The sequence below is a fragment of the Colobus angolensis genome, unplaced genomic scaffold (genome assembly GCF_000951035.1).
Source record: "Colobus angolensis palliatus isolate OR3802 unplaced genomic scaffold, Cang.pa_1.0 Scaffold88, whole genome shotgun sequence".
Classification (NCBI taxonomy): Eukaryota; Metazoa; Chordata; class Mammalia; order Primates; family Cercopithecidae; genus Colobus; species Colobus angolensis.
In genome coordinates, this window is record NW_012122709.1 from 5835734 (window position 1) to 5852617 (window position 16884).

At 36.1% G+C, this 16884-nt stretch overlaps 3 gene segments (V, D, J or C); all 3 read right to left on the reverse strand.

The window, feature by feature from the left end:
- Positions 1–16884, reverse strand: part of LOC105503813 — a 908479-nt gene that overhangs the window by 323083 nt on the left and 568512 nt on the right.
- The window catches only part of LOC105503812, a 594664-nt gene that overhangs the window by 287661 nt on the left and 290119 nt on the right, over positions 1–16884 (reverse strand).
- Positions 7982–8964, reverse strand: LOC105503808. The segment is given in 2 exon segments: positions 7982–8653; positions 8909–8964. Coding segments are annotated over 2 exon segments (345 nt in total).

The window sequence follows — 16884 nt, forward strand, 5'->3', positions numbered from 1 at the left end:
TTAGTGTAGAAGTTTAAATAATAGAAAAAAATTAGAAATAGAGAAAAATAATGAGGATATAAAAAAGGATATAAATAAGGATATAAAAAAGCAAATCCTTTTGTATAGCTGTACAATGTGTTTGTGTTTCAAGTTATTATGAAAGAGACAAAAAGTTAAAAAAATTAAAATTTTATGAAGTAAAAAAAGCTACAGTAAGGTAAGGTTAATTTATTCTTGAGAAAATGAAATTATTGTTAAATAAATTTACTATAGCCTAAGTATATAGTGTTTATAAAGTCTACAGCAGTGTATAATATTGTCCTAGGCTTTTATATTCACTGACTCCTTACTCACTTCCTGAATTACACAGAGCACCTTCCAGTCCTGCAAGCCCTGTTCATTGTAAGTGCCTTAGGCAAGCATATAATTTTAATCTTTATTATTACTATTATTAAGATGCAGGGCATTCGTGTATGGGTTTGTTATATGGATATATTGCATAATGGTGAGGTTTGGGTTTCTAGTGTACCTGAATGGTGAGCATTGTACTGAACAGGTAACTTTTCAACCCTCCCATCATTCCCTCTTTTGGAATCTCCACTGTTTGTTATTTACCTCTGTATGCCTGTGTATACCCATTGTTTAGCTCCCAGTCATAAGTGAGACCATGCAGTATATTATTTTCTGTTTCTGAGTGATTCCACTTAGGATAATGGCCTCCAGCTCCATCCATGTTGCTGCAAAAGACATGATTTTATTCTTTTTTATGGCTGTGTAGTAGTCCACGGTGTATATACACCACATTTTCTTTATCCAATCTTACATTGATGGACACTTAGGTTGATTTCATTACTTTACTATTGTAAATAGTGCTGTGATAAATATACAAGAGCAGGTGTCTTTTTGATATAACAATTTTGTTTCTTTTGGGTAGTAGTGGTGTTGCTGGGTCGAATGGTAGTTCTATTTGTAGTCCTTTGAGAAATCTCTATACTATTTTCCATAGACGTTGTACTAATTTGCATTCCCACTGAAAGTGTATAAGCATTCTCTTTTTTTTCTATATTCTTGCCAACATTTGTTTGTGTTTTGACTTTTTAATAATAGCCACTGGTGTGATATGGCATCTCATTGTGGTTTTGATGTACATTTCTCTGATGATTAGTGATGTTGAGCATTTTCTTACATGCTTGCTGCTTGCTTGTATGTCTTCTTATGAGAAATGTCTGTTCATGTCCCTTGCCCATTTTTTAATGGGGTTATTTGTTTTTTTCTTGTTGAGTTGTCTGAGTTTTTCTATAGATTCAGAATATTAGTCCTTTGTTGGTTGATAGTTTGAAAACATTTTCTCTCATCCTGTAGGTTGTCTATTTAAGCTGTTGATTATTTCTTTTGCTGTTTAGAAGCTATTTAGTTTAAGTCCTGCTTGTCTATTTTTGCTTCTGTTGCATTTGCTTTTGAGATCTTGTCATAATTTTTTTGCCTAGGCTAATGTTCAGAAGAGTTTTTCCTAGTTTTTCTTCCATGATTTTTGTAGTTTCAGGTCTTCCACGTAAGTCTTTATTTTATCTGGACTTAATTTTTGAATATGGTGAGAGATATGTATCCAGTTTTATTCTTCCGTATATAGTACCATTTATTGAATTGGATGTCCTTTCCTCATTGTGTATTTTTGTTGACTTTGTCAAAGATCAGTTGGTTGTAGGTATATGGTTTTATTTCTGGGCTCTCTATTTTGTTCCATTGGTCTATGTTCAAATTACGCAAATCAATAAAGGTGATTCACCATGTAAACAGAATTAAAAACAAAAACCATGTGATCATCTCAATAGATGCAGAAAAAGCATCCAATAAAAATCGACATCCTTTTATGATAGAAACCCTAAACAAACTGCACATCAAAGGAATATATCTCAAAATAATAAAAAAAAACCTGACAAATAAGAGCCACCCATGACATCATACCCAATGCGGAAAATTTGAAAGCATTCCCTCTAAGAACAGGAACAAGACAAGGATGCCCACTCTCACCACTTCTATTCAACATATTACCAGAAGTCCTCGGCAGAGCAATCAGGCAAGAGAAAGAAATAAAAGGCATCCAAATTAAAAAAGAGAAACTAAAATTATATATCTATTTACTGATGACATGATCTTATGCCTAGAAAACCCTAAAGAGTCTTCTGAAAGATGCTTAGACTTGATAAATGACTTCAGTAAACTTTCAGGATACAAAATCAACATACAAAAATTAGTAGCATTTCTATACACAAATAACAACCAAGCTAAGAAAAAAATCAAAAACTCAATCCCGTTTATGATATTCACACATACAAATAATAAAAGACTTAAAATACATTTAATCAAAGAGATGAAAGTTCTACAAGGAGAACTATAAAGCACTGATGAAAGGAATCACAGATGTTATAACAAATAAAAAAAATTTCATGATCACAGATTGGAACAATCAATATCATTAAAATTACTACTCAAAGCAATATACAGATACAATTTAATTCCTATCAAATTACCAGCATCAATTTTACAGAATTTGAAAAAACAGTTCTAAAATTAACATGGGACCAAAAAAGAGCTTGAATAGCCAAAGCGATCCTTAGTAATCTTAAGTCCCATAGTATATGGGATTCTTTACCACTTTAGGCAATAGATGTTACTCATTTTTCAGATGAATCTAAGTTCAGTCACATGTCCAAGGTTATCCGGTTTGGAAGTTGGAGGACTAGTATTTGAGTGATACCTAAGATTACAAACCATTACTATTTTGACTATGCTGCCTCTGAGACAGTTCAATTTTCATGTTTTCTTAGACACACTAGTTCCCCTGCCTATTCTTTCAAGTAGAAGTTTTGCTGATATAGTAATGCCTTCCTCAACTACAGGAGTTCTAAGAAATCCATCATTAGGCAATTTTGACATTGTGCAAACGTTATAAGAGCGTACTGGTGTAGATGGTACTACACGATAGGCTATGTGGTGTAGCCTATTGCTCCTGGGCTAGAAACCTGCACAGGATGTTATTGTACTGAATACTGTAGGTAATTGTAACAATGGTAAGTCTTTGTGTATCTAAACATAGACAAGGTATAGTTAATAGAATATTATTCTATGTATTGTCAGGCAATAGAATCTTTAATTTTTCCTCTGAATTATGTTATCTTCTAAACTAATTGGAATAAAAACATATGTTTTAAAAACTACTGACTTGGAGATTGAGACCATCCTGGCCAATATGGTGAAACCCTGTCTCTATTAAAAATACAAAATTAGCTGGGTGTGGTGGCACATGCCTGTAATCCCAGCTACTCAGGTGGCTGAGGCAGGAGAATGGCTTGAACCCAGGAGGCGGAGATTGCAGTGAGCCAAGATCGCACCACTGCACTCCAGCCTGGCGACAGAGCGAGACTTCATCTCAAAAAAAAAGAATTGCTGACAGTATGTTGTCTGCGTCCCTGCTGATGGGAACTGACCAAACACTGGCAGCCTACACTATGGCTGAGAAGTGTGGGAAACAATATTTTACAATAAAAACATCTTTTCTATCCTACTATCACCATAACTGAGAATGTATCTTTGAGGAGACTTTCTTGGAATCTCCTCTAACATCTCTTTTTCAAATACAAACAATCCAGGGAGACCTAACCTAGAACATTACATTGAGATATAAGTTGGGCTATAAACCACTTTATTTTAGAGATTAAGTGGAGAGATATATATCTACTTAACAGTGTAGGAGAAGATTCTGGAAAGCAATTCAGTGACTAGAAATATTAGGCATCCATCCTGGCCAACACGGTGAAACCCCATCTCTACTAAAAAATACAAAAACCTAGCCGGGCGAGGTGGCGGGCGCCTGTAGTCCCAGCTACTCGGGAGGCTGAGGTGGGAGAATGGCCTAAACCCAGGAGGTGGAGTTTGCAGTGAGCTGAGATCCGGCCACTGCACTCCAGCCTGAGCGACAGAGCGAGACTCCATCTCAAAAAAAAAAAAAAAAAAAAAGAAATATCAGGCTTTGGGCAGGCTAACAGAGTATTAAAAGGTCACAGAATACTACTAGGGGCTGGGTAAAAAGCAGGAGCAGTAGAATAGGTGGGAGGCAATGGTGAAGGAATGGCAAGAGACTAAAGGCAGATTTTTCATATGTCCAAATTCGGCTACAACTGGCCCTGGGTTCAGAACAGGGTAAGATAAAACACGTTTTTAAAAAAGTCTGCAGGATGAGTTCTGCCACAAAATCTGTTGAGTATGATTTGCTTCTCTTTGAAGCTATTTGGGAGGTGAGAGCCAACTGGATGTGGCTGCAGCTTGCAGGCAGCAAGAACAGGTAAGGCATGTGGTTGTTGAGAGTGGAAAACCCTTTGTTTCCCCCCTACATACCCACTCTACACATAGGGGGTCTCACAAACTGTTGGAGGAATCAGAATAGAATTATCCAGCACAGTAAGGAGGTGCTAATATCTGTAAACCTGTTTCTCAGGACATGATAAAACACATGGCAGCCCTTGAGGCTTTCTCTAAGTCCTACAACTCACTGAGGATAGATCATTTTCCCAATTCTCATTCCTGCTATTGCCCTTTTAAGAACATCCAAAGCTTGGCCTAACGTTTTAGTAATGAATCTCTTTACATTTGCATTAGAGTCTTCTGTTTCACATGTGGTGTTTCAATTAATAAAATACAGTGAGACTAGCTGAGAATACATCATCTTTATTTTGAAATTTAGAAACCATCCCAAAGAGGTTCTTTGTAGGTTCTTTGTAGTGAGCACAACTACACAGGTGGTAGGTGTGGTATAATCCAGGCCCTCATCCTTTCCATCTACTTGTGGAGTTTCCTTTAGAGAAAATATACTCTTAAATTCTGCAGATTTTCTCATAAATGCTTTCATTTCTTATTTTAAAGAATTGCTCTGCTTTGTACAAAATTTGATGTTAGTTATTTTCTCTCTGAACATTGAAAATGTAATTCCAGTCTCAATTGGTTTCTATGGTTATTTTTGAGAAGTCAGCTGTCAATTTACTTCCCTGAAGACAGTCTTTTCTCTCTCTCTCCTTCTGATTTTTAAGATTTTTTTCTTGATTTAAGATTTTCTGCTGTTTTACTCTAAACACACACACACACATGCACGCATGCACACACACCACACTTCTTTTTATGTAAATTGCCCAGGAATGCTTTTGTCTTCTTGAATTGTGAATTGATGTCTTTCGTCCCTTTTTTAAAAACTGTTCATCCATTATCTTTTCATATATTGTTTCTGCTTCATTCACCTCTCTCTTCTCTTTCTGGAACTCAATTTAATCATATTTTATACTTTCTCATTCTGTTTATTCTCTGTAGCTCTTCCTCCTACTATTGTAACTCTCAACTTTTTGTACTGACAAGTTGTCAAGGCTGCAGCATAATAGACTAGGTCCCAGAGGAAGTGAAGAGAAGGAAGTGAAGTAAGGAATTTAAGGTTAAGATTTGTTTTATGAATTTGATCAACACAGTTGAGAAGTGGGCATAAGAATAAATAATTATTTGGCTTAAATCTAGCAGGCTCATATCTGGCACACTAAAGTCTTACTAAGGTAGTGGCAAGAGTAACAAAAGGCTCTAGAAATTAGAGACAAGTGTTCTGATGAAAATCTTATGTTATGATATTTACTTAAAATATGAAAGGCTGTGGCTATGAATGGCCCTATTTAATAGATCTACTTATAAGACAGCATTTATATGGGGTTAAAATTAGCACAGAATGTGGCAATTTTTTTCTGCATATTTTAATCCATCCCCCTTTTTTTTCTGACTGTGGTATCTATAAGAATAGCACAAACACATATTGCAAGGTATTTTCACTATGGGGGTGAATAGATAAGCCTGATAGATTTAGCCACTTACTGAAGGTTTAGGAAATATCTGTTCCTTATTTCATTGGTTTTTGCAGTGGAAAACTTTTGGGCGATTCCCAAAGTGCACAAAAAAATTATCTTCCTGCTAGGAGGCCATTTTTACCACAATAATAATTATAATACCTACGTCCTGTAAGAAAACTGAGTTCACAGTCTCCCTTACTGTCCAGATAGTGCTGATTAGAATTTACTGGCTTTCTGGGACATGTTAGGCCCTATAAACAAACAAAAACTAGACTAATTCTTTCACCTGATTTATAATGGAATTGCCAAGAGTTGTTAGAAAAGGAAATAAACCTTACACTCAAGGCAGGAGGTAAAAAAAACTTGGTTCCTGCCCTCTTTGTTCCAATCACTCACTCTTTCCACTTACTCAGTCCCAGCATTCCTATCAGGGGCTATCCCTAAGGAGGTAGACAGAGCTGGTCCTGCTCATTGCACACTAGGAAAAGTCATGCTGGCATCTTGTCCCACAGGGAAATTTCTGCTGCCCAGAGTCAAAACCAATGTCTGGAGCTCAGCCTTGTTCAGTTTGTTAGACATTCTGAGGCAGAATCACTGGAGAAGGTGGATTATAGAATAGGAAATTGGCTTTTGATGGGGGAGAAAGAAAGAGGAGAAGGGTAAGTTGCATGTCATATAACCTATTTGCTTAGGCTGATCTAAGACGCTGCTGTGAATTTAACTGTATTTTTCTCCTGATAACATTGGTTTACCAGTCTTGTGGGACATGGCAGGTTAATCTTTAAACATCCTTATGACTACTTATCTTTATACTTTTAATCCTTAATATTCTTAGCATTCTATTAGAGACAATATCTTTATATTATTTCTCAATTAGAAAAATTTGATTTTAGGTTAAAATGCAAATATGTACACTCTTTAGTTTGAGATTTGTATATGTGTATGCATATTTACACACACAGGTAAGTGTCACTTTACTCTGAACATTTCATGAAAATCAGAAACTTATGTTCTTCTTTCCTGCCTGCTTTTCCTCTTATCACGTTGCCAAACATTTTCTTTCACGGGCCTTTCTCTTTTCTCTCTTTCCTGATTATTTTAGCAAACTTTTCTCTCAGTGGGTGGTATAGGTAACATTTCTTTAAAGCAGAAAATAATCTAATTCGACTTGATTTTTAAAAATCTTCCCTGACTTTGGCCAACATAAATGATCATTCCCATTTTACATGAAATTTCTTTTGAAACCAGGTCACTAGGCAGTTTCTGATGACAGGAGACCATTATATTCCTCCTTTCTTTCCTAAATTTAAAGAATAGAACATCTCCTAGTTAGGTTGGAGCCGTATCATGTTGATCAATTTCCCTACTTTTATCTGAGAATTTTGACTTACTTGAGATTATCATTGTTTGATTAATAGTAAAAATGCTATTTCAAATATTGAGGGCTTGCAATATACCAGATACGTAATGTATGTAATCTATAACCTTACTTCATCCTGACAAGAACATATGAATAAAATAATATGATTGTATCATCTTTACAGAAGGAAAATAGAGACTTGGAAGGTTAAAGTTATTGGTCAATATCACATAGCTTTTAAGAAACATGTGAATTATTTCTCTCTAACCTATGATCTTATCAGTTATTCAGTATCAGTTTAATACTTCTAAAAACCCACTTTAGGCTGGCACTATTCTGATGTGGAGTGGATGATGAAGGTAAGATCTTCTCCACTTCATACTGGTACAACTGGGAAACAATTCTTTAAGATGATAATTTGGAGTGGCCAGAAGAATACAGAGAATAGGATATAAATAAAAGCACAATGAGAAGAGAAGTGGAGGCCAGTCTAAGACCGCATTAGATATTTATTAACATATTCCCCTCTCTCTAGCTCACTCTATCTAATCTACCTATTATCTATCTATCTATCTATTTATCTATCTATCTATCTAATAATCTAGCTACCTATAATCTATCACCTATTTATCTATCTAAATATTTGTCTTTTTCCATATCTATACTACTAACTTAGAAAAAAACTACTGCCCATGACTCCTCAGTATGGGTATTCTAATACTCTTGGTACAATGTTAATATGTGACAAAGAATCTGTCAAACAATGCACAATTTCTTTTTATTAACAAGGTGGGTAAATAGCAAAAGGAAAGAAGTTCCTTGGCACAACAGGGACACAATATTCGTGCATAGTTCTTGCATAAATCACTGAAATTCATGCTATTCTTGTTCTAATTTGATGTTGCTACTAAAAAGTAACATAACTACCAGACAATAAAGTCAAATTAAATTTGGGATTAGTGATATAGTTCCCCCTTGTATCGTTCCTACTCTCCTCCCCATTTTTTTTCCGATAAGACAATTGCAATGTTCTGAGGCTTCATGTCTTGGCAAAGGTCCCAGCCACATCTCAGGAGCCCCAAGTCAGAAGAGCATATGTGGCCCAGCTGCAGGTTTCGAGACAGCTGATAGAGGCCTGAAGATCACTGTGTGTCTCCTCCACAGAGGTAGATGCCTGCATGGCTGGGCTGGGAGGCTGTGATATACAGGAAACTTTGCTGCTTTTTCTCATCCAACTTGGCAGTTATTTTTTCATGACTTTTCTCTTCCCCACCTTTCTGTAGCATCATCAAGAAGATAAGACCTTCACCATACTTTTGCTTGTACCAGTGTAAGCCATATAATGTCTTTGATGATGTGCAGTTTATGGTGAGATTCTTTCCTTCTTGGACGATCAAGGACTGAGGACTCTGCTCCAGTTCTTGGCTGCTGACCCCTGTTCGAAAAGACAATGTAAAGAAAATACAGAAGACCCTCATAAGATTTTCATGGTCGTGGTAGGGATGAGGTTTCTCCCCCGCTCCCCATGCCGGCTAGGAAGCAAAAAAGTCACATTAAAACAAAGTATTGTCATTTTTTTAACACATATCTGGCTCTCAAAAGGGCCTTCCCAGGTTAGAGGATGACTCGACTCTTGCCCTCAGGATGCTGTCATCATCCCACAATTCTCCCAGACTAACCACATACTCACAGGCTGCTTGGAACCCCAATATCCCTAGGAGTACTTGCAGAACAGTCTCCATCCCTTGGCTACTTAGAAAACACAGTTAAATCAGATTTGACTGAATGGGCTTCCCCAGCAGAAGTTACTTTGCTCATTGGTACAGGAGATGACACCAATCAGAAGCCACACCTGGATTCCTGTTTGCTCAGCACTGTACGATCTTACTCAAACACTTAAACACTGCCACTCTTTGGCCAGACGGAGAAATGCGAATAATGGACAGATTTTCTGGAGTTAACTTATATATGACATAGATCTTTTTATTGCAATAAAATATGCCACTTATGAGATAAAGAAAATATAATCTTGTAACATATGTTACCCTTGCATGCTTGAGAAAGTTTGCCCTTCATAATTAAAAGAAAGTAAAAAATTCTGTTCTCTATAATACAGAGTGATTGTTTTTCAATATTTATCTATGCCTACTTTTGTTTTGAGCCTTCTTAAAAACTACTTTTCTGAGGTACACTTTGCATATAATAAATTACATATGTTTTCAAGGTCCAATATGATAATTTTTGACATGGTCATACAAATGTGAAATCATCATCACAATCAAAATAAAGAACATATGCACCACTCCCCAGAGTTTCCTTGTGTCTCTATTCCTTGTGTTCCTTGTTAATCCTTTCTCTATACCTTTCCAATATATCATCCCAATGCCTATTCAATCCCAGGCAATCTCTAGTCTGCCTTCTCTTACTATAGATTTTCTAGAGTTTTATGTAAACAGAATCATAGAGTATCTGCTTTCTGTCATCTGATTTCTTTCAGCATATTTATTTTGAGATTGTATTTGTTAGCTTGGGCTGCCACAACAAAATACCATAGACTATGTGGCTAAAACAATGGAAATTTATTTATCATGGTTCTGGAGGCTGGGAAGTCCAAGATCAAGGTGCTGGAAGATCTCATGTCTGGTGAGGGCCTGCTTCCTGGTTCATAGATGGCAGTCTTCTTGTGGTGTCCTCACATGACAGAAAGAACAAGAAAGTTCTCTAGGGTCTCTTTTACAAGGAAACTAACATCATTCAAGAAGGCTACACTTTTACGACCTGATCACTTCCTCAAGAACCTACTTCCTAATACCATCACACTGGGGGTTAGGATTTCAACACATGAATTTGCAGGGGAGAACACAAATATTCAGTTCATAACAAATTGCTGTGGTATTTTTGTTGAAAATCAACTACATATGTGTTGGCCTGTTATTGGACCCTTTATTGTGTTCCAATGTTCTATTTGTCTATCTTTATATCAATATCACAGTCTCTTAATTATTGTAACTATAAAAGTATTAATATCAGTAGTGTAAGTTCCTCAATTTTTTTTTTTAAAGAATTTTTTTTGCTATTATAGTCCCTTGGTATTTTCATATAAATCTTAGACCCACTTGTCAATTTCTAAGAAAATTTCTATTGGGATTTTGATTGGAATGACATTGAATCTATTGGTCAATTTGGAAAGAATCTTAATGAGTCTTCTAATTCGCAAACACAATAACTCTTTCCATTTATTTAGTTCTTAAATTTATCTCAGAATTTTTTTGTGTCTTTTAGTGTATAGGCCTTAGATATCTTTTGTCAAATGTATTCATACACACACCACACACACACACACACACACACGCCATAATTGAAATTTATTTATTTATTTATTTATTTATTTATTTGAGACAGAGTCTTACTCTGTTGCCCAGGTTGGAATGCAGTGGTGTAATCTTAGCTCACTGCAACCTCTGCCTCCCAGGTTCCAGTGATTCTCATGCCTCAGCCTCCTGAGTAGCTGGGATTACAGGTGTGTGCCATCACACCCAGCTAATTTTTTATTTTTAGTAGAGACAGGGTTTTGCCATGTTGGCCACGCTAGTCTTGAATTCCTGGCCTCAAGCTATCTGCCTGCCTCAACTACTGCCAAAGTACCGAGATTACAGGCATGAGCCATGGTGCCTGGCTCAGAATTGAAATTTATATACATATAAATTGCATTATTGAGATGAACCCCACTTCATTATTATGTATTATCCTTTTTATATATTGTTAGAGTCAGTCTGCTAAAATTTTGTTAAAAGTTTTTTATGCATATATATGCATAAATATATATATGCATATATATAAATTTGAATTCTGCTTGTTTAGTGTTACTGTATGGAAGCAGCATTATTTTGTATATTGAGCTTGTATCTTGCAATTTTGTCTAACTCATTTATTGGTTACAGTAGTTTTTTTGTCTATAGGATTTGCTACACAGACAGTTCTATTGTTTGCAAAATGATAGTTACATTTCAAAAAGTTAAATATGGTTTCCTTTACCAAGTCAGTTAGCAATCTTTCAGGGTTTTGTGTTTCAGGTCTAAAGATAGATTATTTTGGATGTGATATCTCCCTCTAGGGACAAGGCTCAGCAAAGAGCTTCCTACCACAATTCTCTAAGAAAGACAGAATTATTTTCAGTCACTTTGGAGCTTTTAGAATTATTTCTGTGTTGTTTTCTCAATTATTATATTCCTTTTGTTTTCCGTGGTATCTTGTTCTTCCCATCTTTGAAGGCAGTTCCCAAAGCCCATGTTATTCATTGTACAACATAGGATTTGGCACAGATTAAAGATTTAATTGGTTGGGTGAATATATTAATTACTATTTACTCATAACATTATTAGGAGAAGTTATGTGGAATGACTCTTAAAATTATTCCAAAAAAGCTTCCAATTTTTTGAAAACAAATTGAACAGAAGTATCCATAGTAAAGGCAAATGCCAGATTAGATCTGTGGGCAAAATTCAAATAGCACACCAACCTCATTCTCCATCCTCCAAAAAAGAAAAATTCACAAATCTGTAATACGTAAAGCCTGGTTTCCTTTTTCTTTTTGTCTCGTTGCATTGGTTAGATTCTCTAGGATAGTGTTGAATAGAAATGGTGAGAGTAGACATTTTTGCCATGTCCCTGCTTGGGTTAGATTATTAAAGCCATTTTGGAATGCAACTTTTCAATATCTATAAAAATATAAAATAGGCATATCTTTTGATCCAGTAATTCCACTTCTAGGAATCTATAAGGAATATGTACACACACACACACACGTCATATATATTTATATATGTAGAGATGATATAGGTGAGGTAAGTAAAATTATTGCACAACCATACTGTGAACATTTGTAGATATTGAAAAGAATAAGGCCAGTTTGTACACACATGCATACACATGTATCTTGGTATGAACACACCTCAAAAAACTATTTTTAAATAAAAATAAAAGCAAGTTGCAGACACATGCACATGGTATGATCCAATTTATGTAATAAAATTAGGTAGATATTTATGTGAGTATCCATGTAAATGAAAAGAAGTATGATCATCAGGACACACTCCAAGTTGTCAAAATGGTTTATTGTAGGAGTTGAAGAGGAAATAGGATGGAGATAGAGACAGTCAGTTTGGGTCTTTGAGGTTTTACTTCACATACTTAATAGTTTGAATCTTTTACAATGAAAAAAGATTTGTGTATTTTTGTGTAATAATAGAGATATTTCAACATAGATTTAAAAAATGATATCAATATTCACATATCCACCACTTTCTTGTTTCCTTCCAGAAATTATCTATATCCCAAGAGTATGTGCTATGGATGAGTAACAAATAAAACTTCAAATTTTTCGTAAGGACAAATGAATCAATTTCTGAAATTCATTTCAATTATTGAGAGGTTGGAAGGACTAACATAATATTCAAAGCCCAGGCACTTCCCTGGGGTTAGATGAAGAAACGCTTTGGGACAACCAGATGATGGTTCTCATCTTTTATAGTGAGATCTACATGGAAAGCAAGAGTTGATTAAAAGAAAGGGTCCTGGAAAATTCTTATTTCCTTTCTTCTTCATTGCAGAATTCCAATCGTGATTCTTCATCTCTTTGCCAAGCTTCTCAGTCTTTTCTTCAAGACTTCTTAGCTATTCTTTCTCAGTTTTTTCATTCCTTTCTCTCATTGATTTCCTTACCACCTCCTCTTTACTTCTTTTCCCTTTTCTTCTTTAAATTTTCTTCTTCCCCTATTAAACTTCTGCTCCTTCTTGTGCAGTGACCTCGTTAGATGCCTTCCTTTTCACCACCACGGAGATATTGCACAGCTGCAGCCCCATCTGTCCCACTGTGGTCTCTTAAGATGCAGTAGTACACAGCAGCATCTCTCAAGGTAGCATGGTGCAGGATCAAGGTACTGGACTTTCTGTCTTCAGCGATTGTCAAAGAGACCATTCTGTTGTTCACATTACTTGTAAGACCATGAATCACATACTCTGGACCCTGGGAGGGAAGTTGTCGATACCAGTATATGGAATCAGCTCCACTGATTGTGGAGTGGTTACAAGGCAAGTGTACAGGCTCTTCTTCATTACTCTCCATTGAATTTGGCTGTGTGGTCTTAGCATCACCCCTAACACCTATGGGGTTGAAAAACAGCAGATTAGCTCTGGATCATCAGCTCTTGGTACATCTGAAGGTCAGGTTCACCACTGCTCCAGAACTGTCCTCCCTGCCCTACTCCATATTTGGGTATTTTTATATGTGTTGCACAGGACAAGAGAAATATTACTTGTATTTATTTGTTCCTGAGCTATACAGAGCCACAAGGTCAAAAATAAATTTCCCATCTTCCATGACCCTTGAGCTCAATGAACCTAAAACTCCTTACAGCTTGAGAGCTGTGAGACCTGGGGAATCTTCTCTGAGTAGTGGATATGACCAGCTCCTCACACTGACGCTCAGACCCCCTTGAGAAACACATAGATACAAATTCTTTCCAGCAATTGGTAAATCATGGCAGAAGACGTGGAGACAGCAGATAACTCTCTTTTGTCATTAGCCACAAAACTACCCTTTCTTAGGCCCAGAATACTTACCCAAATACAGGAGTACAGTGATGCTTGTCACCAACTTCATTGTTCAAGTGCACACTGAGGTTCCAGGCCCCGGAACTTAGAATCTGAGTCTGATCCTAGGTTGGGGGAGGGCTCAAGCAACAAAGCAGCAGCCACCGCACATCCCACACCAGGCAGGTTTCAATTTGAGTGTTCTCCAGAAATCATCAGCTAAAGACAGAGCAGCTTCCTGGTTAGGTCTAGCCCATCCCCAGGTTTAAACATAAATTTTAAAAGAAGATAAAATACAATTATTATTTGTTAATTAAAAAAATAAAACTTTAAAAAGAGGGGAAGAATATTTTCTCTAAATCTAGCTTTAATTCAGAAAGTTTCCATTAAGATCATTTTCAAGGTTGAAACTCAAGTAGGCTACATCTAAAGGAGTAAAACTATCCACAATGGGATTACCCATCTCTTATTTTGGTAAAGACAAAACCCACCATTAATTAGTGGTTTGATAACCCATTGAGCTGGTAAGAAATACCCTTTATTCCAAGAAGTCTATGTGAACCCTGTGCTGTAAGGAAAAGAAGAGCATTTCTATCCACATCTTCATGGCGAGTAAGTCTTAGAAGCAGTAACATATAATTTAATTTCAACAGTTAGAAACTTCTTTCTGGTAAAAAAAAAAAAAATTACCATAAGCAAAACTGAAAATCAAATGACACAATGAAAGAAGTTATTTGCAACATATATAACAAAAGTAATTTCATAATTGTACCATATTGCTGTGCTAAGTGTGAAAGGAAAGAATAAAGTTAGAACTCAGGTTAAAAGCCAAGTTTCCTGGTACTCAAGTCTCCCACACTGGCTCCTGGAATAATGTCCTAAGTGTCTTCTAGATAGACATTGCCTGTGCCTCTGGTTTTGAGACAGGAGCCAATGGCTTGAGTGGCCCTTATTTCTATGCCACTTGAACTCCTCTTTAACACATGCTTTCTCATCTTCATGGCCAAGGAGTGGCGTACATTGAAGATACTAAGGAGAAAGGAAGAAATGGGAAGAGGTTTGGAGAGGGAAATCAAATGATGCCATTTGATAAGAGAGGTAGAAGTAACTAGTAAGGGGTTTTTCTAGTTATTTTCGAAAGTGGTTATTAAAGAAATGGAAAGGAATAAAATTAAAATTACTCATTATCTCTGCTACAATAACTAAGCTTGTCAGTCCATTATAGCAACAAATATTTCACCATTTAAAATTGAGCTATATATCAATCACTTCTCTGTTTTTCCCATTCAGGGTCACTTCTGCTCTGCATTTGTGAAGGGGTTCACCATGTCTTTGAAGCTGTACACACACTCAAAAAGAGATAATAAAGCATAAGGTGACAAAGAGAATGAACATAAATTCCTTATACAACTCAATGACAACCTCTCTCACCCTGGAAGGAGCTTGGATTTGCAGCTGTAACAAACAGCTCCCTCTTGTGACTGTATATGTCAACTCTTTTACATAGAACTAGGAACCTAGTCAGTTAGCAATCTTTCAGGGTTTGTGTTTCAGGTCTAAAGATAGATTATTTTGGATGTGCTACCTCCCTCTAGTGATGAGGCTCAGCAAAAAGCTTCCTACCATAATTCTCTAAGAAAGATCAAATTATTTTCAGTCACTTTGGGGTTTTAGAATTATTTCCTAAAATTCATAAGGAACCAAAAAAGAGCCCACATTGCCAAAGCAAGACTAAGCAAAAAGAACAAATCTGGAAGCATCACATTACCTGACTTCAGGCTATACTATAATGCCATAGTCACCAAAACAGCATGGTACTAGTATAAAAATAGGCACCTAGACCAATGGAACAGAATAGAGAACCCAGAAATGAAGCCAAATACTTACAGCCCACTGATCTTTGACAAACCAAACAAAAACATAGTGTGGGGGAAGGATACCCTATTCAACAAATGGTTCTGGGATAACTGGCTGGCCACATGTAGAAGAATGAAACTGGATCCTCATCTCTCACCTTATACAAAAATCAACTCAAGATGAATCAAGGACTTAAATCTAAGACATAAAACTATCAAAATTCTAGAAGATATCATCAGAAAAACCCTTCTAGACACTGGCTTAGGCAAAGACTTCATGACCAAGAACCCAAAAGCAAATGTAACAAAAACAAAGATATATAGATGGGACGCAATTAAACTAAAAAGCTTCTGCACAGTGAAAGAAATAATCAGCAGAGTTAACAGACAACCCACAGAGTGTGAGAAAATCTTCACAGTCTATACATCCGACAAAGGACTAATATCCAGAATCTAACTCAATAACTCAAATCAGCAAGAAAAAACAATCCCATCAAAAAGTGGGCTAAGGACATGAATAGATAATTCTCAAAAAAAGATATACAAATGGCCCACAAGCATATGGAAATGTTCAACATCATTATTTATCAGGGAAATGCAAATCAAAACCACAATGTGATACCACCTCACTCCTGCAATAATGGTCATAATAAAAAATTTTTTAAAATACCCATTAATGTGGATGCAGTGAAAAGGGAACACTTTTACACTGTTGGTGGGAATGTAATCTAGTACAACCACTGTGAAAAACAGTGTGGAGATTCCTTAAAGAGCTAAAAGTAGATCTACTGTTTGATCTAACAATCTCACTACTAGGTACTTACCCAGAGGAAAATAAGTCATTATACAAAAAAGATACTTGCACATGCATGTTTATAGCAGCACAACTTGCAACTGCAAAAATATGTAACCAGCCCAAATGCCCATCAATCAATAACAGAATAAAGAAAATGTGATATATATATATACACCATGTGAGAGAGATATATATATATATACACACACCATGTGAGAGAGAGATATATATACACACACACACACACACACACACACACATACACACACACCCCATGGAATACTACACAGCCATAAAAAAGAACAAAATAATGACATTCGCAGCAATCAAAAGAACAAAATAATGACATTCGCAGCAATCTAGATGGAATTGGAGATTATTATTCTAAGTGAAGTGTATTCATCTGTTTTCATGCTGCTAATA